Below are 25,186 nucleotides of genomic sequence, written 5' to 3'. Positions count from 1 at the left end.
TATTGCTGTGTTTGTACACTAGAGGGGGCACTTATTCAGCCTTTACTCTTGTTTTTACATTCAAAGCTTCAACGTGTGATTGATGTTAATATGCAAAAAATATTTAAAAACATTAAAAAATGTTTTTAAATAAAAACATTTACATATCTGGATTTAATAGCTAGGTGTGTTCATGAACTGCTCATGAACGGAATGAATCTGTTTTGCACTGAACAGCAGCCCAAATGAGTCACATAAATCCTGATACACAATCTATGCTATTGATCAAATTAAATGAAAACAAACTGCCAGTGCTGGCACACAATGTTTAATTTCTTCTTTGGAACAATGCCCAACCTTAAAAAATACGACGTTTTTTTTCTTTTTTTTCTGTTGAAGCCTGAAGACATTAAGTATGCTGGCCACATCGACTGCAAGGCTGGGCATGAAGTGGTGAAAAGGAGCCTCCCCTCTGTCCTCTATCTCATCTCCATAGTCTGACATTTAGCCAACACTCTCAATCAGAGGTCTGAGACAGTGCCAGGTCACACTGTGATAGGAATCTTAATCTTCTAGCTTTACTTTTCTCTCGTGCATGGCCCCCTAGTCCTCACAACTCTGTTTCTGCTGAGAGGCTTCTAAATGGTTTTTGTCCAGGCTCCAGTGCAGACAGAGAGAGGGACAAAGATTGTGGCTGGAAATGTCTAAACTTTGAGGGGCAATTATTTACGCTTACAGGTTGTAAAAGAAGTAAAGAAGGTAAACAAAGACAAGTTGCATGAGTAAATATCATAATAGCCTTTTTTGTGGTCATGCAGACATGCACAAAATCGTTTCTGCTGAAACATGGACTCAGAGGAATGGAGAATACATTTGTCACCCGAACCACCACCCCACCCCCACCCCCAGCCCCGTCTTCTTTGCAAGGCACAGACACATGACAGGGGTCAATGTGTTACTACTCCCCAGGACGGAGATGCCCACCACTCACCCCCAGGGCCAAAAATAGAGACTCTAAGAGTGGCACTGACTTTTAACACTTATACAGCATAAGCCAAGTGACTACTGAGAAAATCTCAATGAAGAACCACCCAAAGGATAAACAAGGTAAAGCCTTAGGATCATTTAAAATGTGTTAGTATAAAGTATGATACAACATTTTACAGTGACAAATTGATTGTGAGGGGATATAAAGAAAAGCATGTGTTTTAGTTTTTTGTTCTTTGCACCTAGCATGTATCATGTCAGAGATTTAGTGGTTACAGGGTGGTCAACTGTAACAAGTTTCAATGACACCAGATAATGGCGGTGATCAAATGAACATGAAGCATCATTGCTCAAAAGTTCACCCCCTATGTCCTCATCCTGTGGACTGAAATTAAAGTTCAGTCAAGCAGCGCAGTTCATCCAACCACTGCAGTCAACCAGATGACCACCCTGGTTCCTAAATGCTCACTAGCCAATCACAACAGAACCCTTCTGAACATAATAGTATCTGTCAGACACTCTCCATAAAGACTGTAATCCAAATGAATCTAACAGATAAGAAGATGTGACTGGGTGTTATATGGTGCTAATGCAATCAGAAATAAATGAAACTCGTAATAATCGTAACATCATTTGATAGAGGGCATTTTCCCTAGCATTACCAACAGTGAAGATAGATTCTTTTTAGGACCCACATTACAAAAACGCTATTTTTAGATGGCCAGGCTTCCACACAGAAGACATTACCAGGCAGAATAACACCCCAAGTCCCCCATTACTTCAGACCAAGTACACCTTTCTCATTACAGCGATGTTTAGAGCTTATCCGAAAAGGTTACATCATGGCTGAAATCCCAGATGTTTTGTGTGGCTGAAACCACTGTTGTTTCAGTTGGTTAGCTCTTGTGAACTCAGTTTTAATTTGTGGGATTCCATGTTGAAAAGGCCAAAAGCTCAGGCTGTCCTCTTTGCTGTTTTCCCTCCCTGTGATACAAAGCTGTGTAACATTAAACAAGGGTTGAAGAGTCAAATTAAATGTGTGTTTAAATGTTGAGGGGAATCTTCTCGAAATTGATGTGATAAACCTTCTCCAACTAATGTGTGGAGAATAATTGTGCAAAGCATGAAAGGTACAGCATAGCATTTTGTCCATTTCCATTTGTCTACTCAAGGATGATTTTAAAATGTTATCTATTGGGACCTCATGCAGAAGAAGTAGTGATAACCTGTACAAGGCTTAGAGACAGCTCTGTCAGTTTCAACCCAAAGATATCATTGGATGTTTGGTGTCAATGGGAATAAACTTGCAGTATTTGCCTAAACACAGAATGTAACAAGAGAACAACTGGGGCATGATAATACACACACATTTGAAAATAGATAACAGTACTGCTTTTTATTCTCCTCTTTTAGAAGATACCTCTCACTGTGCCTCCTCTCTCCATCCTCTCCCCCACTCCCCTCCACCCAACCATAGAGTAGAGCAGCGATGCGTGTCTTAGTGAGACCTGGTGAATAGTAATGAACTGAGCCTGTGTGTCTATTTGAGGGAAAGCGAAAGGGAGAGACCGGCGGGGGGGGGGGGGGGGGGGGGGTTGGGGGGTGCTGGGAGTGAAAACGGGGCTTTTCTTGAGGCAATGAAGCAATGAAAGCTGTGAGATACATGGATTGTGGAGAGGAGGGACCCAGTTAAATCCTACATCTAACTTCTATTATAATTAAACATTCTCTCTTCTTCTTTTCCTCATTGGTCATTGCATCCCTTTTCATTCATTACATCTTTAAACAGCATACTGTATCTTAGTTAAGCTTTTTGATCCTTTGTTCTTGTTCAAACAGTAGCTCGGTTTCTCTCTCCCCTTGCGCCAGTTCTCTCGGAGCACAGAGGGGAATGTATGAGCAGAGGAAACGGATGGACGAGGAGAAAGCTGAGAGTGAATGTGGCTCAGAGAGGGGCAACAACACCTGCTGTCTGCAGTTCTGTATTGCCAGCCAGGCAAGCAGCATTCTTCCTCTGCCAGTGAGGGACTGTTTAGAAGACAAAGGGAAAGAAGGAGGCCTGAACAAAGAATTCTTCAAACAGCTCTCTATACCAAGATGTACCAGGAGGGGTTTGATTCCAGTTTCTTTTTTTGTGATTTTGTTCAGTAAGTTCAGGAAAGAGGAATTGAAGTTTATGTCAACACAGGGAGTTGTTTTCCAAAAGATTTCACTTCGATGAAAAAACTAAAGTCTTCCAATCAAGAGGTTACACTGCATTAAAATACAAAAAATAACTAACTGGAATATTTAGCAACTGCCTGCAGAGACCTACTAGAGAGCCAGGGTTGAAAAGAAGGAGAATCACACAATAGACGCCCCCCTACCTCAACCCCTCTTTTATCCTTTCCATCCAGGACTCATGGGCACTCTGCCAACAAGGAATCTTAAGAACTCTCATTCAAAGAAAATCTAAGAAAGGGACTAGTTTAAAGCCAGGGCCCATTCTTTCCCTCTGTCCTTGTTTTTCCCTTTCATTTCCCATGTGAAGAGGGATTTCTGGTCGCTTATTCTCCAACACTGCGTCTGGGAGTTTCTGAGATTGCCATTCCTGTAACGTTTCGTCAGATTTGTAATTTTGTATGTATTGTTGTGAGCCACGGACTGATCTGCCGGAGCCGTCTCTTCCTCTCTCTCAGTTTTCATTCTGCTTAAACTCACTCGATCTCCCCTCTCTCCCTTCTGCTCACACATTAACTCCTCCCCTCCACTAACCATTGTCTCTCTATACAGTATTGGACTGAGAGGATGCCATAGTCGCTCCAGCAAGGACACAGAACAGGGGGAAAAGGAGGTGAGTGTCACATTTACAGTGTGAATGTTGCCTGCTCATCACTACTTGTGGGTAAATTAGGTACTGCTAACAGTGTAGTGTAATTGCCAAAACGTTTAGGAAATAGATATTGGTAAATGTTTTCTGGCAGAGTAACAGAAATGTAGTATGAGACAAACAAGGGGTTCTGTTGCTGCTTTGCTGCTTTTTTATGCAGTGAGCTGATGTATTATCTGACAGTGGTGGCTGCTGGTTTGATAAATGAATACCACAATGTAATGTAATTGGATGAAAAAATTGGTGCCATACGTCTTTCCTCACTGTAGGGTTATTTGGTCACACACAGTTTGAAATGCAACGACTGGAATGTTGATTAATTACTGCAATGTAGTCGCAGAGAGGTCTATAAAATATCTACTGTATTTACAGTCTCACATACAATTTTGATGATGCTTCATATAATTAACACACATATACCCACACTGGTATTTGATTACATAAAAAATAACTCAGTGACAGACACATCTGGAGAGTGACAAGTGGCTCAAATTGGCTCCCAGTAGAGACAGAGCATGTAGGATGTTTGGGATTAGAGATAATCCTCCCTGTGGCTGAGATTCACCTTTTCGTCTGGCCCGTGTCTGACACAGGGGCTGGGCTAATTTATGCACGAGAGCAGCCTCCCTGGAGTTCAATAGGAGGAGGCTTGTCAACCTGGGGTTTGAAGACGGTGGCTAGAAAAAGGAGACTTATTAAGCTGTGCTAATAAATGTTAGTCTGTTTTCTGCCTTTTATTTCACTGAGTAGGAATAGTCTAACCAGTAATGAGTATTAGGCTGGAAGCAACATTAACTTTTTTTACAGTATTTTGTAATTACAATGAAGGTATATCTTATAAATAAATAATTATTTTGTATGCTGCAGTATGCTATCATGTCTCCTTTCCATGTGAACTGTTCAAATGGTAAAATGAAGTGCTCATGTTACATTAACACCCCACCATCCTGACCTGGACAGTTACATATTTAGACTGAACTCATTTGCATTCACATAGACCACAATATACCTTTTACCCTTATGCAACAGTTGCAAAAAAAAATTAAACAAAAGAAAATTTAAGACAAAAGAATACAGAATGTATGTATTCAAAATGATCTGGCATAGTTGTCTATTAGGCCTATATGTTTGAAGCCTTTTGGTGCTTGTATGAATGATTTGAGGCAGGCTCATGCAGACACAGGAGGCCTGATCAGCAATGGACAGTTACATCCCTACAGGAAGCTTTGTACTCTAGTTCAGAGGGAAAAAAAAAACAGGTTGTCTCAATGGGGCTTTTGTTGTTTGATTTGGAGACACAGCAAGAGCATGAAACTCTGAACGCTGACTGACAAATACCTGGTCTCCCCTCACCGTGCCTCAAATACCTCAGCTTTGCACTCGATACAATGTCAACAAATACTGCCTCTGTCCTCCATAGCTGCCCTTTTACCCCTGTGCCCAAGCATCCTGCTATTTCATCTTTTGTAGCCTACTTTTCTATGCAGAGACAGCTGGATGATAAACTTTGACCTGCATGCTGGTGAAAATGTGTTAGTGGTACAGATCACTAGAGAGATCTAAGCACCTGTTCCTTACGAGTAAGTAGATGTTCATGTGTTTATTTGAAATTAAAAGAATAAACGAGAACATCACCTCACTAAAGTAAGGCTGAGGTTGGTCCAGTTGTCCCTAAAAGTTGAATAACACAGTTCAAATACTTATAAAGATCTTACCCATTATTAGGATGTAGGTATAACAAAAGGGCCTTGTCTAGTGTTTTCAATATCCAGTACAATATACACCGCATTGTTATCAATGTTTTAGCCTCATACATTTGACAGTGAATCACAATTGCGGGTATGACAAAAGAAAAAGTCTACATTGTGCCCATAAGAAAATAAATAGTAAAGGTTTTTCAGGACTGTTGTTGAAACTGTTTTATCATATTTGATTGCATAGGCCTTGGGCACATGGTAAATATTAAATGCTTGAATTCAGCATTATGCCCATGCAAGTTATAAAACACTTAGCTGAGCTTTTTTCTGTAAAAAAAAAAACTACTGATAAAGGACTATTGCCTATGTTCACTCTCAAAGCCTTTGTCTATGATTCATAGTCAGGAGGAAGTCAGTTTCTGAATCCATATCAATGTGCACGTAATCTCTTTTTCATTAACCGCCTCACTTCAATTGCATCACTAATGATTTTACATATTTTTTAAAAGACACTGATTGATGGATTGATGGTGGTATTTTCTTTATCAAAGACTATGCTATTTCTATTTGACTTGTGAAATACACTACAGATAGAATATCAGATGAACAGCAATCCTTGTTTTTGAGTCTGCTCTGCTAAAAGCACAAATCTTTTCATCCAAGGAATCAGTTAGAGAAGAATAATGAGATACTATCATTTCATTCCTTCCAGACCTGAGTTGAATACTATCAGTTCCTTTGGTGAATTATTCATGTTGATGTGAGTTTAAAATCCTGAGCACTGCTTCCAGCCTGCCCTTGTTATTCATCTTCACTCCAGCTCCTGCTATTGAAATCATTGGTTCTCAAACTGCATACCATGTTGCTGCCTTTCTAACAATCCCAACAAATAAATTTTGATTGAGTGAGGTATTTTCTCTTCAACTACTGCTGTGTTTTATGGCTTTCTATTCCTATGTGATTTCTTACTAACATGTCATGTAGGGTTTAAAGCCATTGGATACAGGGTGGCAATGCAACATAAGCCAATGGTATATTTTATAGAATGTATAGAGTCTACACGAGTCTACACTAGACTGAAGTTCATCTTTGAAGATGTGCTGGAAAGCATGTTGGAATTATGCGTGGAATTACGTGTTTTTGGAGTATTCTACTGATTGATTATGTGTAGATGTGCAGGAGTTGGATGTCTAGGTTTACCCTCTGAATAAACATTCAACTATTTATACAAATATTGTTCATATTCCACTAATAATATGTTCTTTTTTTTCTTATGAAAGATTGAACGTGAAAAAGCACTAACAATGCATCATGATGGAGTCAGTGCGCGCGAGAGTCTGTGCGAGACAATCAGGCTGCAGAAAATTGCAAGGTAGGTTTCATTTCAAAATTAGTAGCCAACTTGCTATCTACTGTATCAAATCAAATAATGTATTGTCACGAAACCAACTGTAGCTACGTATACGCATACAACTTAATTCAAAAAACAAATAACTGAGAAAGTAACCTCTCGTCTCGTTCCTTCGCTCACCTTTCCAGCCAGCTAAACGTGCAAATTAGACTTGGCTGCCAGATAGCATCAATCGTGAGCAACAAATTGGCTGTCTATTCTAAGTATACTAAATTAAGTGTGTCGATAGTTTAACTAATGATGTAAGGTAGTTACAATATTAGTATTTCAGTTTTGCGTGCTAAATAAGTAACTCTAGCTAGCTAACAACTGTTTGTTAGCTACAGTGACTCAACTGACTAGCTACATTTGGCGGGGGGTATTTATTTTGAGTCAGATCATGTTGCGTGCCCCCCGGCTGGTAAGCAGCAGCTGTTCTTCATTCAGACTTTGCTACTTGCTAGGAAGGACAGCATACTGTAGTCTGCTTGCTGCTCACCTACCGTTTCTTGGTGGCTGGACAGATAGTTTTAGGAAAAGACAACTGGCATTTTGAAGTCAGTCGAGATTCGTTTTAGTCCTAAAAAGCGCTTGTCATGCCAGTGTTTGTGGAGGACCCCGCTCAGTTCTCCAAGCAGAGACTTAAGTCAGAGTTAGTTGCCAATAACATCACGCTGCCTGATGCAGAGAGCAAAAAGCAAGTTTATTTGGATCTTTATTTGACACACATTGGTCAAAAAAGAGCAGCGGATTTCTCTAGCGATGAGGACGACGACCAGGTGCAAGACGTGGGAGTGAGTTGCTGGAGTTTCTTGGCCAGTTTGTTTGACCCGGATTTGAGATTGTTTTGAGTCAAGTCAAAGACTCGTGCTGCAGACTAGTTTTCTCGCAGTTTATTTACAATGGTAGTACAACTATGCCACATACTATACATCCGTCTACATTTGATTTGTATTCACATTTAAATCATGTTATATAAAATTCAGCTACCCTGTGTAGCCTAATGCACAAGCACAACATGGGATAGTAACAGCTGCTGGAGACAAACTGATACCCTTGCAAACTGCTAGGTCAGCTCTAAAGTTATCTTGGAAAGCAGTGGACAGCAGAGGGCAGGGAAGGTTCTAGCCATAGACCTAAAATTAAGTAGACCAAGCATTAAAGATGGCGTCCGTTATGTTTCTATGGAAAACGTGCGAGTGGGACATTTATGTGTCACTTGGATCTCTCAAAACCCAGATAGTTTGTTACTAATAATAACAACCTAAAGCTCTATTAAAAAACGAAATATGGTCAGCGCCATAACTTGCAACTCGTCCGGTCTTGCGCAGTAGAGGTGCTCGCAATTATTTTATTTTTTTATTGAAACGCATAATCAAACAAAATTACACTGAGACGGAAAATGAAGATCATAATCATAATGTACAATACAGATATTGGCTTGAAGATATAAAGCAATCAAATTCAACCGTTAAACATTAAACAATAGGGGATTAATAAATATATAAATCATATGTATTTAAAACTTTGGCATAAAAAAGATTAACAATACATTTAAAATAAAGTCATGTTGTTTTCATAAAATAAAATGCTATATTTTAATGTGAAACCAACCGACTTAAAATTCTGCTAGATCACCCAATATTTATTAATAATTTTACATTCAAAAACCAAATGAGTCAATAACTCTTTCTCATTGTTAAAAAAGCAGCATAGATCATCAATATCGATATATATTCTAATGAAAGAATGAACATGGTAGATAGTGTGCAGAATTTTGAGTGGCACACATTTTTTCTGGGTAATAATTTGTCTATGCCATCCTTGAAGAAAGCAACAAAATGGTATGCTTGTTTCCCCATTCCGGGTTTGTTGAAAACAAATTGGTCTTCAGCAAAAAGTCTTCTATGAAAAAGCTATCACTTTGAGCCAGGTTCGAGAACAGGGAAAAACACATTTAAATATGTTGACTGGATTCAATAGAATAAAATGACCGGAACGGAAATGCAATACCACCAAGCTCCATTGTGGTCTTGAAAAGCTGGAGTTGGGGGCTTCAGTTTCCTGTGTGTTTAGTTCAGCACTTCCCTCCTAACCTTGCAAAATGGCTGGATTAGCAAGATCACAACCACACTAGAATCCATTTTGCCAAACTAATTATTATTTGGGCCAGTCGTTGTTGTATGAGGACAATGATAGACAGATGGTTCATGCAACTACATATTTATTTGGGAAAGTGCCTGCTTTTTTTCACAGTTGTTGCATAACCCTAACCTTAACCTCAACCCCATGTTGCTGCCCAGAGAAAGTCGTGTTGAGCTATCCACTAGTCAAGCCTGCCGACAACTAAATGGTAGAATAAACGTATATGTATACATAGCCTTATGTTTGTCATGTTAGAATACTTTTGTCATGATAACCAGTTCAGCTCCTGTCCCCCCAGCAAGAGGAAAAGACAAAAGACCCAGAAATGTTGGACTCTAAGGGATTGACCGATGATGAGCTCAAGGCCTCACTGCTCAAACATGGAGTCAGAGCTGGACCTATAGTTGGTGAGCCCATCCATTGATAGTACTCTGTGATGCCCTATTTGAAAATGTACGAGTTGGTGTCATGAAAGGGTATCTGTTCATGCATGTTCATCCAGTAGCCTTACAGATGTTTGTGTCTGTAATGATAGCCTCCACCAGGGCCGTGTATGAGAGGAAGCTGGAAGACTTACTCCAACCGGCTAGTCAACCAAAGATGAATGGCACAGGAGACACTGGCCAGTACTCTGACAGCGAAGAGGAAGAGGAAATATCAGGTATGGTAAAGATTCATGGCAGATTTCTGCTGTCATCCTTATACCTTGTATAGCTTTGTTAACATAGGCTGTTTACTCTGGCTTACAGTTTCAGAACAAGCAGGACTAGAGACAGCATCACACTTGGATCAAAACCAGAAAGAAGACAGACAAGTAAGAAAGACAGCTATGAAGGCTTATTATGAACTATCTTGAATGAGTGTTGAATGATTTACTATTTTATACCTATTGTATAATTACGAAATAGGTTCAAATGAGTTAACCCACTAGTTTTGGATGTAGATTCCTGGTAAATCAAATTTTCTTATTTTCTCTTCCGTCAGTGTTCTCTACAAAATGTTGCTTTCAGTGCCATCTGGTGAACATAGATGGGAACTGAAGATAATGGTTGCAGCCAAAAATGCAGTCTCTTTTGTCTTGAGACATTTATGGATTTTGGAGGGGGTGCTTAATGATGTTCTCTGTTATCCCATTTTCCCCAGACAGGGTTGAACTCTCAGAATGGTGACACTTTTTACCCCCAGTGTTTTATACCGTCATCGAGACTGGTAAATTTGACTTCCTTGGACCATGACCTTTTAATACTATGCACAAGGATGGTGGGATTGTATGATGGAACCAATGTTCTCTTCTTTGATGAAATTCACGTGGGGCTACCCCAGCGAGCTAGGAAGCAGCCGGGACGCTGGAAATCCAATCCCAGGAGGAATGCAAGAAATGTGGTGGAGTGGTGTCGGGCTCCCCCCTTGTCGCCCCTGGTGCTGAGTAAGACCTCAGTGGGCCAGCCTAAAGGAGCACGACCAGGGGTAGAATACACTCTAAATCCTCTTTACTGGCTTATTTACTCAGTGCTCCTCTTAGTCAATAGAGTAGACATCTCAGTTTAATCTGGGGTGTATTTAGTTGTCTCCATAAGATCTGGACGAAGCATTCTCTTTTTCTGTCCTTCTTTCGTCCTCTCCTCTTCTCTACACTGCTGCAAAACCATTCTCTTGAGGCATAAAGGTTGAGCAAGCAGTGGGACACTTTGTTTTGAAGTACCTAAGTTGTAGTGGCTATTGTCTCGGCTCTAACATTGGACCTTGCAGGTATTGCCTCAGTGTGGTGTTTTGATTGGTAACCGTGAGGACCCCTCCTCTTCCTCCTCTCAGACCTTCAGTATCACTCAGATGGTAGAGGAGGGAAGTGTGTTTTCTGCTGGTATCTGGTCCTGGTGGTAACATAAGATCTTACTACTAAATGTGAATGAGGGTTGTAAATCTTCACCGCTGCGGTGACTAAGAATAATATCTTAATGTTTTTACTCACTGTAACCACAGATTGAGAGTCGGTGCCCTCTCTCCACTAGAGCAGAAAGAGAGAGGGGGAACAGTGGGAGTGATATGGAGAGAGCTTGGCCAAGGTCGCACAGGGTCAGTATGCACAGACAGATCAGTCATCCATTAGTCAGAACAAACTTAGGACCTGGTGGTGATTCTACCACTGCAGAGATTTCCTGGGCTGATTGAGTGTGATGGTGGGTTACCAGGCTGGGAAGGGAGCTACATATGGATTTATTGTGTCTCTTCTCTTACCAGGACTGGTCGATGACTATCAAAAACGTCACTTACGTACAGCCAATCAAGGCACATGAACTCACTCAATTAGCTTAGCCATTGTCTCTTGTCATGCTTTTTATCACTTCACTCTCCTGGGGCATATGTCAGGTCAACATGAACCTGGCTTTCTTTCACATTGTAGGTGTGAATCTGGTGTAGGTGTGAATCTGGTGTCTGGTTTAGTTGTTTACTTCTCCCCTCTATTTCGTGGCTTGCCTCTGGAGAACCTCAGATGTGGAAGGGCTGTCTGTCCTCTCACTGTTCCCTCCGTGTCTGATCTGCGCTTTTCTGTCATCCCCAGGAGCCAGTCACAGATGTCCTCATGGAGATATTCCCCGATACAGAGCCCACGCCCACTGGTATAGTGTAAGTACACTCCCCCATGAGACTACACTAAATGGCTACTGTTTGTCAAGCCCACCATTACAATACATTTGTATTGTCCTTCAATTTATAAGTCTAAGGGGTTTAATGGCATGTTTATAAACTGTACTGCCCTGCTGCAGTGCAACCCGGCGGAGACCTATAAAGGGTGCAGCAGGACGTCCGGTCCAGTTCAAGTACCCGGACACCCCCCTCAGTCCCACCACCATGGAGAGACAGGAGCTGGAGCGTTTCCTCGTTCCTCGCTGGGTCCAAGTGGTGGTCTTCCTCAGCATTGTCTGCCTCCTCTACTTAATCTATGCTTGTGGGGAGGACAGTATAGACAATCCCTTTGGGGCCTTCCTGGAAAACCTTAGCCTGAAGACAGGAGATGTTGAGGTGAGCCTGGAGACTGGAGTTGAGGAGAGACTGTTGCTGAAAGCCGAGCCTGCGGACACACAGGTCCTAGACCCCCTTACTGGGCAGGAGTAGGCCCGTACTCTGTTGGCCTGTTTAGCCTTCTCTTCATCATCTTCCTTGTTGGGTTTTAAGTGATGAAGACCTCTTGTTTGGTTTGTTCTCCAATGCACTTGGTAAAGTCACAGCTCACAGCAAGCCAAAAATACCTCACCTTGCCTCAGTACCTCACCGTTGTTACTGGAAATGTAGAAGTGAACGTACTGGAGAGTTCAGTGAGAGTTCAGTGCAGCAGTGTTTTTGAATAAACAATATGTACTGTGATGTATTTATCATAATCCCATGAGTTATGTTACTGGTTGAGCTTCAAAATGTATTCTCATGTGATGAAGGTATTTATGCATTGTATGTTTTTATGTCAATATGTTTAAGACTGGGACGATGTCTTTGGTGTATTTGAACCGAGGACATTTATGATTTATCTTAACCTACTTGTTTGTACTTGGTGTCTTTTTTAAAGAATAGTTTGTTGTGTTTGTATTTCAATAAAGATGTTGGTTTCATATGGGCTTGGATCGCATATGTTGTATGGATGGGATGGAATTGGAAAAGGATGGGTGATTCAGGGGAATAGATGTAACAATTAAAACATGAGCAAGTGTTTCCTGCAACTTTCGTCCTCCAGCAGGTGGCGCTGAAATAATAATGTATCAATTTATCTGCAAAGCAGCGTGAAATAGGAAATACTAGGCCTATGTTATTGTCTACTGTTTGGGGGTGAACTCGAACAGGATAAAGATGACCGACCATTATTCAAAGTTCAGGGTTGTCAAATTTGTAAAGATTGTGTCTTTTAGCTTGTCATTTGTTCTACTAGTATTGTTCGTTATAGCCACTGTAAGGACACTGACTCTGGATGTTAATGCAGATCTACAGCTCGCTCACTGGGAGAAGACAAACAACATTGCGTCGGATTTAATAAGCGAACATCGAGAGGAGCTTCTTGATAATTTTAAAGGTGAACAATTTGATTTTGTCACTGACAGGTTCTTGGAATGACTTGGAAGTTTGATGCAAAACGCGACATGCAGGTTGCCAGTTTTTCTTTTTTGCATGTTGCAAGTTAGTGTCTCATTTAGCAGCTGTTGCTCACACGCGATTCATTTCAGAGGCGGTAAGGATTCCCACTGTGTCAACAACGGAAACGCAATTGAACACCAGCGCTTTGCGCGAGTTCGACCATCTCCTCAGGAGAGGTAGGGCTGATCGAATGCATCTCCTTTTTCACGAACCCAGATTTGTATGATCGGTAACCCAAGTTACATCAGTTGTAGGTTATGTGACTATTAAAGGTGTCATTCATACAGCGTACACAATGTCGTTTGCTTTATGGTTAGTTTAATGGAATTACTAAAGTATGTTGTATCTCTCATGTAGTCTTTCCTACAGTGTTTTCTTCCAAATTGGTACATCATGAGATAGTGGCAAACTACAGTCACCTATTCTGGGTGCCAGGCTCCAACCCTGCATTGATGCCCTACATGCTCCTGGCTCACATAGATGTGGTGCCAGCCTTTGAAAGCGATGGCTGGGAAGCTCCGCCATTCTCTGCCAAGGAGATAGATGGGTTTATCTATGGTAGAGGAACAATTGACAACAAGCAAGCTGTCATGGTAACATATTTCTGCATGACAATGTTTTGCACTATGTACAGGGCCATCATGAAAGCCTTCAATCTAACCACGAGTTCCCTTTTCTCAGGCGATTCTCCAGGCACTGGAATACCTGTTGATGAAAGGTTATGCACCACGTAGGGGTTTCTACATTGGTCTGGGTCATGATGAAGAGGTATGTAGTCTATCAATCAGGCCTACTACTGTATACTGTAGACATACAGTCATCTGTCAACTTGATCGTTTTATGTTATAATAGTTTTTCCATTCAACACCTTTGTAGGTTTATGGATACCAGGGTGCTATGAACATAGTGCGTGTGCTAAAGAAGCGTGGGGTGCAGCTGGCGTTTGTCCTGGATGAGGGCCTGGCTGTGTTGGATGGGGTCATTAGTGGTCTGAGGGGGCCTGCTGCTCTGTGAGGATCTAGTAATAGCAAAAAACGTTGACAAAATATACACATTGGGCTTCAAAGCAGAATGTATAATGATGGGTGTGTTGGTGTGTTGCAGGATTGGCATCAGTGAGAAGGGACAGGCTACAGTGAAGCTGAGTGTGTTCACAGTCCCGGGACATTCCTCCATGCCCCCCAGGGAGAGCAGCATTGGCATCTTGGCTGCAGCCATCAGAAGGTTAGTGAGAGAGCGTATAACTTCACTGCTCACAGGCCTCAGTTAAGAGAAGCAAAACATTACCTGCCAACCCTAAACAATATTTTGTACATGGCTTCTGTCCTCTCACTACCTCATCCTCAACATACCATTTTGTCCCGCTGGCAAGGCAACACTTAAATGCCATTGCTTTGTAATAAGATGTTGCTGTATTTACCATAAATCCAGTTCTTTTATTTAAATCCTGTGATGTGTCCTAAGATTGGAGGAAAACCCCATGCCCAGGATGTTTGGTCTCGGCCCTGAGCGTGACACTTTTGAACAACTGGCCCACAAGGTGAGACTGATAAGTAGATTAGCTGGAGTAGATAGGAGGAGTTCAACGATTAGGTCTCGACGGCATATTTTATCATTCCTTACTCTTTGTTTTTGACAGTTTGACTTCCCGCTGAAATTTATCATGTCAAATATGTGGCTGTTTTCTCCCATCATCGGCAGGTAATAACTTAAATTTATCCTGCTTGTTTCATCAACATGTTCATCATTATACAAGTGTTAATTGATCTTGCAGATTTATGGAGAGAAGACCAGACACCAATGCTTTTGTCAGGACAACCACTGCTGTCACCATGTTCAACTCAGGGGTTAAGGTGTGATACGAGAATTAAGGATCACGTAAGTATGTTTTCCTGGATAGAGCAGTTATTTTACAGCCTGAATATTCTAAAATCTTCAGGTGAATGTTCTACCCTCCCAAGCTGAAGCCTACGTAAATCTGCGCATCCATTCCTCACAGTCCTTACAAGAGGTATGGATGTTACCAGCTCTACAGTAAAGGACTTCTTTATCACTTTCCATATCTGTAAAGGTGCTGTATAAATAATGTGTCACTGTATTTTTCTTTTATGTGCAAATTGTGGAATTGATCTTCCTTATTATACCGTTATGGTTTGTATTTGTATGTCAGACTTCTACGTCAATGTAATGAACATTTTCATCAGCAAGTTTCTATGATGTTCAATTTAGGTAAACCTTTCTGTTATTCTAACATGAAGGGTAATGTGCATTGTCATTCCCTGCCTTTCCAGATTTTGGAGCTGATTCAGTGGACAGTGGGGGATGCGAGGGTGAAGATGAAGCTTGTGCATGGCTTTGACCCTGTGCGTGTCAGCTCCTCTGATGAAACCTCCTTTGGGTTTCAAATCCTCAAGAAAACTGTGATGGACATGTTTCCCCAAGTCACCGTTGCCCCTGGTAAGAAAGTTATTTATCTTGTGCTTTTAATAGTTGAATAGACTGGTTGTTTACATTATGGCAGGTTCATGTGGCTCATCTTAGTTTTGTCTATGTGCAGGTATCTGTATTGGGAACACAGACAGTCGTCACTACACTGAGCTGACCAAGGACATATATCGCTTTTCACCTACCTGGTTCAAACCAGGTGATGCTCAGAGGTAGGCCAATTGATTATTAACATATCAGTTCATTACTGCTTATCGTATAGCAGATGCATTTCACATTTCTGCAGAAAACATAGCTGTAGTTACAATTTTCACCAATGTAATCTCAAGAGATACAATACAATATCTGTCAATTGCATGATGAAGGCGGTGTTTGTAGTACAAAAGGCCATTCTTGTTAGTTGATCATGAGACTACCTCGGTCTTACGACCAAACCATGTGACTTTGTTGCACCATACAGACTTTGTCACCCTTCAACACACTGCATACTGGAGGGACTGTAGCTGGGCCCTGACTGGTTCCTGGTCAGGTCCCACTCAGCTGTTAACTTGTCGATCACCCTGAGTAGTATGCCCTGGTTCTGCAATGCAGACATTGTAATTCTGAGTGAACTATTAAGTATCTATTAAGTATGTGTCTGTTTATCTTTATTTACATTTCCAGGTTTCATGGTATCAATGAGAGGATTTCCAAAAAGAACTATGAGGAGCTGGTAATGTTTTTCTTCAACCTGATCCAGAACTGTGACATTAGGAAGCTACCTCCTCCTCATAGCACTAGTCATGAGTTGTAAAGGGGATGGCATTATGGGTTCAGAGAGGAGGTCTGCAGGCCTAGCCTGCACCATGGATGAATTGTGTCAATCTAATAATTAGGTTTGCCTGCATTTCTCCTAATCAGATTATTTGTATGTGGATTTTGATTTAGCAATTGGCAGCTTTGTTAATTGGCACAATATCATTTTTAAAACTTGAAATCGAGGGGCGAATTGATGTTTACATTTGACTATTTAATAATTTAGTGTTTGAGAAAGAGAACTGTATTGTATTTTTAGATGAGCATCCTGCTGCGGAATTGTACTACAGCAATTTCAAAGTTGAGATAAACATGAAAGTGCTTAATTATTCAATCTATTGTATTTCGAGGATTACAAATAGTTGTAATTTTTGTTAATAGTTCTTCTTAATAAGTATCACAGATATGACTTGCTATGTAATAATGGATGATTTGGTTTTAAAGGAATCACTTGAATTGTGATAATACTGCCTTTGCAATCAGTTGTATTGAAGTGGAAATGCTGGACAATCAAATAAAAATGATCTTGAATTTGGTTGAATTCATGGTTGTAGAAACGGTATTGACCATTGACCATTTTGAAGCAAAGAACTATGTTTTTATTGTATTCACATGCCAATCAAATACAAATACGTAATTCAGGAGTAATATGAAGCTTAAAAAGTAAAAATAAAGCTGTTGTCAATAATAGCAAAAGTAACAATTTTAAAAAGCATAGGACAAATACAGATAGGTATAACAATGCTGACTATTGCGGCTAAGGCTCCATGTTGTAAAATAAATTGTGTTCAAGTTTAAGGCCAATTGCAACACTTACAGCTGTCATCAAAGACAAGGCCAGCCGGGCAGTTTTGAACCCAGGTGATGTCGTTGGCACATTGGTAGAAAGACCCTGGAGCATCAGGCTTTGGATACAGCCCACCAGGCCGGCCCACACAGAATTCCCCGCTTAATGCCTTGTCTGGAGTCTGTGCCCCTGGCTTACTGGTAGCAGTTGCCTTGTCTGGAGTCTGTGCCCCTGGCTTTAGGGTGGTTGTAGATTGCAGTGGAGGGACTCCTAGGAAAACATTTGTAAAAAGTTGTACTTATAAGTGTAATTAAATAATAATTATTCAAGATACCAAGAGTATCATGAATCTTCATGACTGAAGAACCATAAGATGTTCAAGATATGAATGTTCTACAGAATGTGCTTTACCAGTATCAAGGAGTCCCTTGAGATGCCTGATGAGGGGATAGTTCCCCTGTCCACAGAACTGTCCAGTAAAGTCATCAAGGTCCAGAGCCCAGACAAAAGCTCCTCCAAACTGGTTGTCTTTCATGTAACGAACCTTCAGAGAAAATGAGCAAAAACAGGAGGGAAGACTGATTAATGTACTGTACAGCTCTGGTTAATTGTAGTATCACTTTACCCTTCATACTGCTGTTACGGGACAACATATAGTACCTTGGTCTCAAAGCTCTCTTTGTTGTCAAATCCCACCCACTCATTTCTTTTAGTAGCATAGGGAACCTTCTGGCTATCAATCCACTGGATAGTGCTTCCCGGAAGGAACGTGCAGATCTGAAACACAAAGAAGTCAGGTCACCTTGTATTATATTTCACCAACAAGGGTCACCCTTTCAGTTAGAGTTGTTTTAATGTGAAGTGTATCTGTGGGCAGTAAATATTTCCAGAGCCAGTGACTTAAAACATGTTATTGATGTGAACCTCATAGTAGGACCAGAAGCCAGCCTCCCTGGTGAACATTCCAGCTGCAGCAGGACCGCTGGTTGGGACTCCAACACCACTGGCCCCAGACGCAAGGCTAAATGTCCGCCCGTAGGTAGCAAAGCCCATTCTCAGCTTTTCCACAGGGACTCCTTGGTCTCGCCAGTACTTCATGGCAAAATCCTGAGAGAGATAAAAAGAAATAGTAAGTGTAAAAAAAAAATATATGATAGTCTTTTTCATTAAACAAGCATTCATGAAAAGATGTTAACATAAATCTTGGTTCTCACTGTGTTAAAGAAGATTAGATCTCCTGTGTCATGGGAACCCTGGTATAGGGGGCTGTTGTGTCCTGTTACACTCTCCCAGTTGCCGTGAAAATCATAGGTCATCACACTAATGAAGTCTAAATACCTGTTTTAAAAAGATGTCACACTTTTCACTGGCCTTTTCAAGTCAAATGTGTATTTTTTTAGTGAATCACACTTACTTTGCAATTTCTGCTATTTCATAACCAGCATCAATGGTTCCTTTTCCAGCAGCTACCGCTGCGGTGACCATCAGTCTGGGCTGTCCTGTCATGGTGCCCTCTGCCTCATAGGCCTTTAGGAGCTCCTAAACAACCAAGTGGAGTGGCCACATTGTATTACATGTACAGTTAATTTGTTAATCTATTCTATTCTGCTGTATTTCAGACCTGACACAGCAGTGTGAATCTCTGCTTGTCTCCTGGGGGGCTCCCTCGAGCTCCAGGGTACTCCCAGTCCAGATCCAAACCATCAAAACCATGTTTCCTCAGGAAGCTGATGGAGGACTGGATGAACTTCTGTCTGTTGGCTGGGGTCGACACCATCATACTGAACCTAATTGGAAAAGTGATCATAAAAATAGAAAAGTACGAATCACGTTAAAAAGGAGTAGAACAGTTAAACCTATTGTTATTTGTTATTTATGTAAATGAGAAAGTGAAATGTCCTACTGTTGAGTGCCGAAGTTCCATCCACCAACTGCCAGAAGTGTTTTGAGACCAGCATTTCTGTTGGACCACACAATTACAATTGTTTTGATTTGGGTCTGGTTACATTTGGTTTGCTAAACCAAATAAGTCATAAGAAAACAAACAACTTTAACTCCACACAATGCAGCTTATTATGAGCCTAATTCAACTTCTCTGTATGTGAAAGAAGATGCCAACCTGTCTTTGAGTGCATTGAAGGACTTGTAGAGAGTTTCATCGTTCCATTCGTAAGTGACAAGTTCGTTAGCCGGGTTGATGACAGAAAAAGCATAAATCAGGTGTGTGCACAGGTGTGGGTCAACATTATCAGGCGTGTACTTTCCTGTACCAGGTCTGTACTGGGACCAGTTGGTGAAGTAGCACACAAGTTGAGAGGAAGTACCTAGACACAGAAAGAATGTCTTAACATTCCGGGACAGCTATTTTTAGCAACAACCTGTAAATCCAGTTTTACAATATCATAAGAAAAAAAATCATCCTAAAATAGGCCTCAATTCAAGATGCTGCCTAATAAATGTATTTGCCATAGCAACAGTATATGATAGCTTACAAATACATTTGTAACATACTATTGTCAGGATTTAGTTGCACCGCTCAACTATTCAAAACATCACTTAAAAGGAGTGACTGTGACACTTATTCGATTAACACAACACCAAGTTAAAAACTACAGATTTAGGTCTAGCCAAAATAATTTGGCAAGAGAGTAAACCTACCTATGTGGCACAAGGTCAGGAACAAACCTTCGAAAACAAGGTCAAAAGTCATTCGTTTTGCTAAATAATTAAGCAAACAAAACATAAAATATGTCAATCAAAATAATTATAGATAGCCTACCTGCTAGAGTGAGAAATCTCATAATGTGTGGGTTCGAACATTATGGAGGCGTGAGGGGAACATCGCTTATAAATAAGAAAAAAAGGGAAATAGGATGCTTTCTGCTGCCACAACCCCACCCACAAACAGCGACAATTGATAGGACGCTCGTCTGCAAGGGAGGGGGTCACCAACAATAGGAACTTCGTCACCAAATCTGTCAACAAGATAAAAATAGTTTACATTTATACAGCGGTGCAAACTCGGCAAAATAAAAAAAATCCAATCCTATTTTGATCCAAAATAGGTAATTTGTGTGTTTCGTGTAGATCTGCAATATATATATATATTTTTGGTGGGGGGGTCCTCCAAGTAATCTGCAAACGCAAGATGTCATTAATATTTTTTTCATGGTTTGCATTAGCATTTCGTGGCCACAGATTAGGATTTTGTGGCCACGGATTAGGATTTCGTGGGCACGAATTAAGATTTCGTGGTCACAAATTCTTCTTTTTTTTCGGAAGTCATGTCTTGGGCTCCTGTAAGCAGTGGCGGAATCAGACTGGAACCCCGTGTTCGGATTGGTCAATAGCATCCGCACGGACCCAGTGCTGTGCGGAGCATACCACGCCCACCCTCTGCAGACAAATCCGTACAAATGCAGCGTAATGTAAACCATGCATAACTCATAAAAGCATCTGCTAAATGAATAAATGTAATTTATAAAATATAACATCTAAGACAACACAAAAACGAATATCACAGTGCAGGTGTACCACTCATCAGCACTACCACAACAACAGGCCATCAATTAAAAGGTAACACAAAGTAGTACAGGAACTGTGAAACAAATGCAGTTTGACAACTGTAACTTCAACTTTTTAAATTTTATTTAAGAATGCATGTCATGTAAAACAAATAGCGTTACATACAATTGAAATATCTAGTCACCTTCATTTGTTTCAATGACACGTAAATAAAGTAAGGTGTAGACGTAGTGTTATAACTGACCATGCTTGACAGGTTAAAACCAAAAATAGTCACTCAACATTTGTGTACATGTTGTATACATTTTGTTTAAGAGATTATGTGCATCTACACACCTCTGTAATTCTAGTGCTACAATAGATTCCCTTCATAATAACTATTTAACACTAAAAGATCGAGCAATTGGACTGCTAGTAATTACAGACTGGGTCACAAACAAAAAAAACTCCCACTGTACAACTTATGCAAGACTGTCAGGTGGTTGGGGATTCCAACATTGCTCAAGCATCCGACATGCAACTTCCTTTGTCCCCACAGATTTTCTAATAATCACAAGACAAATATAGAGAGCCAGATAAGAAATGAAAACGTAGAACAGTTTACATGTGTTTGTTTGTCATTGATTATTCAATCATTTAGTTTTAATGTCCATTGAACGCACGGGTCTCCAGTTTTGGTTTCACTGCATAATTTTTACACAAGTAATTTCAAAGGAAGTAAAGGGCATGTTACAATTTAAAATTATATAATTATATATATATATATATATATATATATATATATATATATATATATAGACATCCTAAAGCTATGGTAAACAGAACATTGTTAGAATGAAGTTGCTTAGAAGGACTGCACTTTACATTGGCCAGTCACAGCAGTTGCATTTGTCATTGAAAACTAGGCCAATATGGCACTTTTGAACATAGGTGTGTCCATCGAAGCACTGGTAGAAGGAATTTGCATCATCATTGTTGCTGTAGAGACCGTCGTCCTTCCCCCCACAGAAACTACTGATGTTTGGGGTTGTGGGGGTGGCAGTTGAGGAGGCAGGGTTGGAGGTGGTGGGGCCCACACTTCCAGTTGTTGTCACAACTGGTGGACGAACAGTCGTTGATGGTAGGGGTGGCAAGTCTGTCAAGTACAAAGGGATAATGAGAGAACATAGTAGGCTGTCTATACAGTACTGTATACTGTATAGAAAATCAATTTTGGGTACACTCTGCTGCTCTTGTAAAAGTGTGTGTTCTGAGAGGTTTGCATACCCGAGGACAGAAGAGAGCGCAGATGACTAATGAGGGGATAGTTCCCCTGTCCACAGAACTGTCCGGAAAAGTCATCAAGATCCAGAGCCCAGATAAAAGCTCCACCAAACTTGTTGTCTTTCAAAAAGTGAGCCTTTGAAAAGTAATTTTAGAACATAAATGCACTATTATTTGCGTCTGAAGATGTGACATCACCATAATGTTTTTGGGAAAGCCATTAGATCAGTCTGTCATTACCTTGATCTCAAAACTCTCCCTGTTGTCAAATCCAACCCACTCATTTCCTTTAGTAGCATATGGGACCTTTTGCTCCTTAATCCACTGAATGGTGGTTCCTTTGAGGAAAGTGCAGATCTGGAGAAAGATTATGTATTGTAGGGCTGAATGAGGAGGTACCTTTTTTACTTTAACCACATGATAAGGGAGGAGAGTTCCTTATTCTGTTTGAATAGGTAAATAAATGGCCTTGATTATACGGTACAACCCACATCCTCAGAAGAGTGATCACACCAGTTGGACAAGAAGATGATTACAACAATTCCAAAAATATGACCAAATACAAAATCTAAAATCCCAGTGCATTAGGCAGTCATTTTATTTTATTTCTTAGAACTCATGTTGAGCTTAACCACTGACCTCATAATACGACCAGAAGCCAGCTTCAATCGTGTATGTTCCAGCAGAAGCGGGTCCGCTTGCTGGGGCTCCAACATCATTGGCTGCAGATGTTGTGCGGAATGTGCGCCCATAGGTGGCAAAACCCATCATGAGCTTTTCCACAGGGGCCCCCTGATCTCTCCAGTACTTCATAGCAAAGTCCTGAGGGAAAAGACAAAGGATAATACATTAACCACTTGTAAAAAGAACAAGTATATAATACTACTGATAAGTTTACCATTAGCTTCTATCATGTCTGAATAGTTTTACTCACAACATTGAAGTAGGCCAGTTCTCCTGTATCTGAGGAGCTAGTGTACAGGGGACTGTTATGGCCTGTGACTGGGTCCCAAGCCCCATGGAGATCATAGCTCATCACATTGATGAAGTCCAGGTATCTGTCACACAAACATACAGACAGATGGACAGACGGTCAGACAGCTTCAAATCTGTTATAAAAAGAAACCAATAGTATTATGTGGATACTCCAATAGAAGCTGAACCTCACTTGGCAATCTCAGCAATCTGATAACCATTGTCAATGTTTCCTTTCCCAGCAGCCACTGCAGCAGTTACCAATAGCCTTGGTCTCCTTGTGTCAGTTGCCTCCTTCTCAAATGCCTCAAGTATTTCCTAAAACCACAGACAAATGAGAGTTCAGCACATAGTGGACCACCCAAAGAAGGTGTACGAAATGTCTCAAACTGACCTGACACAGCAGTGTGAATCTTTGCTTGTCTTCTGGGGGGCTCCCTCGAGCTCCAGGGTACTCCCAGTCCAGATCCAAACCATCAAAACCATGTGTCCTCAGGAAGCTGATGGAAGACTGGATGAACTTCTGTCTGTTGGCTTTTGATGATACCGTGATGGTAAACCTGGGGGCATAGTGTTTAGTCAAATGTTTTCATTATATTCATTACTAAGGATGCGTTTTTTTCTTTATCATCATTATGAAATAAATGTGAGCCAACTCACTGAGTGGTTCCAAAGTTCCATCCTCCAACAGCCAACAGAGTCTTCAGTGCAGGGTTTCTGACAAACAAAGTACATTACACAGCAGATTATGGCTATGATTTATGACAGAAGGATAACGTGTTTTGTTGACAGCGGGACAACATTTAGTTTTTTTAGATCTTTTATCTAGTTTTCCAATGATGTAGGTTAGTGTGATAGACTCACACTTTCTTCAGGTCATTGAAGGACCTGTAGAGGGTCTCATCATTCCACTCATAGGTGACTAGCTCGTTAGCATGGTTGATGATTGAAAAGGCATAGATCAGGTGGGTGCAAAGATGTGGGTCCACGTTGGAAGGAAGGTATCTCCCACTACCTTGTCTGTATTGTGACCAGTTTGTGAAGTAACAAACCAGTTTGGTAGAGGACACTAGACAAAAACAAAGTTTTAGGCTTCACATCAGAATAGTTGGTTTTAGAATAATATACTATGTTACGGAAAAAATATTATCGAGTAGTGTTATAATATGACATACCTAGTTGAAAGCACATCAACAGGGACAATCCTTGGAGAGAAAAATGTACAGTTAAAATGTTGCATATGTATTGTCCTGTTATAGTCTGATATTAATGATCACTGACAACATATTGTAACCTATGTGACTGTCACAAGTAGAATTACCAGACAGAAGTGATAATCTGGCCATGGTGAGATTGTAGTCCTTGGTTCACAGTGCCTTAACTGTCAAACAGGAGAGATTGTTGTATATATTGTAACCCATAAAGATGGCCTACACTGACACTACACATATTTTTCCAATTGAAAAGTAGTGACATTGTTAACTATATTTACAATACAATTTTAGCTGTAAGAAATAATAATATGGTGCAATGTTCTTACCTGGTCCTCAGAGAATGCACGTGGCTCTCTCCCTCTAAGATGTCCCTCATTATATAGAGTGATGATAAGAGGGGGACAAAGGCTACATGGTGATACCCAGTCTAGTAGGACACACTTTGCTTTTTTGTTTCACATTATTAATAATCAGCACACTATCTTTCTCATAGTTCAGTTAGTCAGCTTCACAAGGTGTTAATACTAAGAATGGTACTAGATAAAATGATCTTTATGGACAGATAAGTGAAAGATGACACTTAAGGTAGCAAGGTAACATAGAACATCCTTCTATTTTCTTTGCATTAGCATTATGTAAGACCCAGTCCAATGTATAGCCTGGTCAACTGGTCATAAAAACATTGGTATTGGTTGTTAGATAAGATTTTTTATTCTTATTTTTCCTTACCTAATCAGTTTTTCTTGGCTGAAAAAAAAGGGTTATCTTTCAGTGGGTTGGGCAGGCTCAGATATCCTACACAAACCATATGATAGGATCAACAACTCAAAATATACTACCCTGTTTTTCTAGTGTTCCAGAGTTTAGCAGCAAAGGTTTGCTTCAATTGGGTGAACGCATTATTCTTTGTCTCAAAAATAGGAATGGATTCTGATCACATGACAAATTAAAACAAGTTAAACATTTCCACCAACTTAAATCAAATGATTCCAAATG

At 40.5% G+C, this 25,186-nt stretch overlaps 4 protein-coding genes across 6 annotated transcripts; 2 read left to right on the top strand and 2 right to left on the bottom strand.

Annotated features, from left to right (window-relative positions):
- The first annotated feature begins 3,665 nt into the window (after window positions 1-3,665).
- lemd1 (LEM domain containing 1) lies at window positions 3,666-12,669 on the top strand. 3 transcript variants are annotated; one of them, XM_062459397.1, is made up of 11 exons: window positions 3,666-3,799; window positions 6,813-6,908; window positions 9,370-9,474; window positions 9,603-9,728; window positions 9,817-9,881; window positions 10,211-10,276; window positions 10,391-10,534; window positions 10,817-10,909; window positions 11,048-11,140; window positions 11,628-11,692; window positions 11,833-12,669. In XM_062459397.1, exons 3-11 carry the CDS (start codon window positions 9,393-9,395, stop codon window positions 12,179-12,181), a joined length of 1,083 nt encoding a protein of 360 aa, XP_062315381.1. In that variant the 5' UTR covers window positions 3,666-3,799; window positions 6,813-6,908; window positions 9,370-9,392; the 3' UTR covers window positions 12,182-12,669. The 3 variants fall into 3 exon arrangements, with proteins under 3 accessions (XP_062315381.1, XP_062315379.1, XP_062315380.1); XM_062459395.1 differs by lacking the exons at window positions 3,666-3,799; window positions 6,813-6,908 and adding an exon at window positions 7,364-7,716 and having other exon boundaries at window positions 9,366-9,474; XM_062459396.1 differs by lacking the exons at window positions 3,666-3,799; window positions 6,813-6,908 and adding an exon at window positions 7,364-7,716 and having other exon boundaries at window positions 9,366-9,474; window positions 10,817-10,915; window positions 11,054-11,140.
- A 163-nt stretch (window positions 12,670-12,832) lies between these two features.
- LOC134018974 (N-fatty-acyl-amino acid synthase/hydrolase PM20D1.2-like) lies at window positions 12,833-16,972 on the top strand. Its single transcript, XM_062459393.1, has 13 exons — window positions 12,833-13,124; window positions 13,276-13,362; window positions 13,544-13,779; window positions 13,868-13,954; window positions 14,063-14,196; window positions 14,291-14,410; window positions 14,651-14,726; window positions 14,826-14,887; window positions 14,961-15,039; window positions 15,126-15,197; window positions 15,478-15,643; window positions 15,744-15,843; window positions 16,295-16,972. The coding sequence occupies exons 1-13, from the start codon at window positions 12,905-12,907 to the stop codon at window positions 16,422-16,424; spliced, it is 1,569 nt and encodes a 522-aa protein (XP_062315377.1). The 5' UTR covers window positions 12,833-12,904; the 3' UTR covers window positions 16,425-16,972.
- Window positions 16,973-17,008: 36 nt separating this feature from the next.
- LOC134018975 (acidic mammalian chitinase-like) lies at window positions 17,009-20,118 on the bottom strand. Its single transcript, XM_062459394.1, has 11 exons — window positions 19,993-20,118; window positions 19,872-19,898; window positions 19,333-19,537; window positions 19,117-19,173; window positions 18,835-19,000; window positions 18,628-18,752; window positions 18,428-18,551; window positions 18,138-18,320; window positions 17,874-17,990; window positions 17,625-17,757; window positions 17,009-17,483 (listed from the first exon to the last, which is right to left on the bottom strand). Exons 1-11 carry the CDS (start codon window positions 20,012-20,014, stop codon window positions 17,221-17,223), a joined length of 1,422 nt encoding a protein of 473 aa, XP_062315378.1. The 5' UTR covers window positions 20,015-20,118; the 3' UTR covers window positions 17,009-17,220.
- A 1,380-nt stretch (window positions 20,119-21,498) lies between these two features.
- Window positions 21,499-24,662, bottom strand: LOC134018973 (acidic mammalian chitinase-like). Its single transcript, XM_062459392.1, has 12 exons — window positions 24,517-24,662; window positions 24,298-24,357; window positions 24,152-24,181; window positions 23,841-24,045; window positions 23,637-23,693; window positions 23,371-23,536; window positions 23,170-23,294; window positions 22,936-23,059; window positions 22,641-22,823; window positions 22,242-22,358; window positions 22,005-22,137; window positions 21,499-21,873 (listed from the first exon to the last, which is right to left on the bottom strand). The coding sequence occupies exons 2-12, from the start codon at window positions 24,320-24,322 to the stop codon at window positions 21,599-21,601; spliced, it is 1,440 nt and encodes a 479-aa protein (XP_062315376.1). The 5' UTR covers window positions 24,323-24,357; window positions 24,517-24,662; the 3' UTR covers window positions 21,499-21,598.
- Window positions 24,663-25,186: the final 524 nt, after the last annotated feature.

The sequence above is a fragment of the Osmerus eperlanus genome, chromosome 4 (assembly GCF_963692335.1).
Source record: "Osmerus eperlanus chromosome 4, fOsmEpe2.1, whole genome shotgun sequence".
NCBI lineage: Eukaryota > Metazoa > Chordata > Actinopteri > Osmeriformes > Osmeridae > Osmerus > Osmerus eperlanus.
This window is presented reverse-complemented; position numbering and strand designations above follow the sequence as displayed.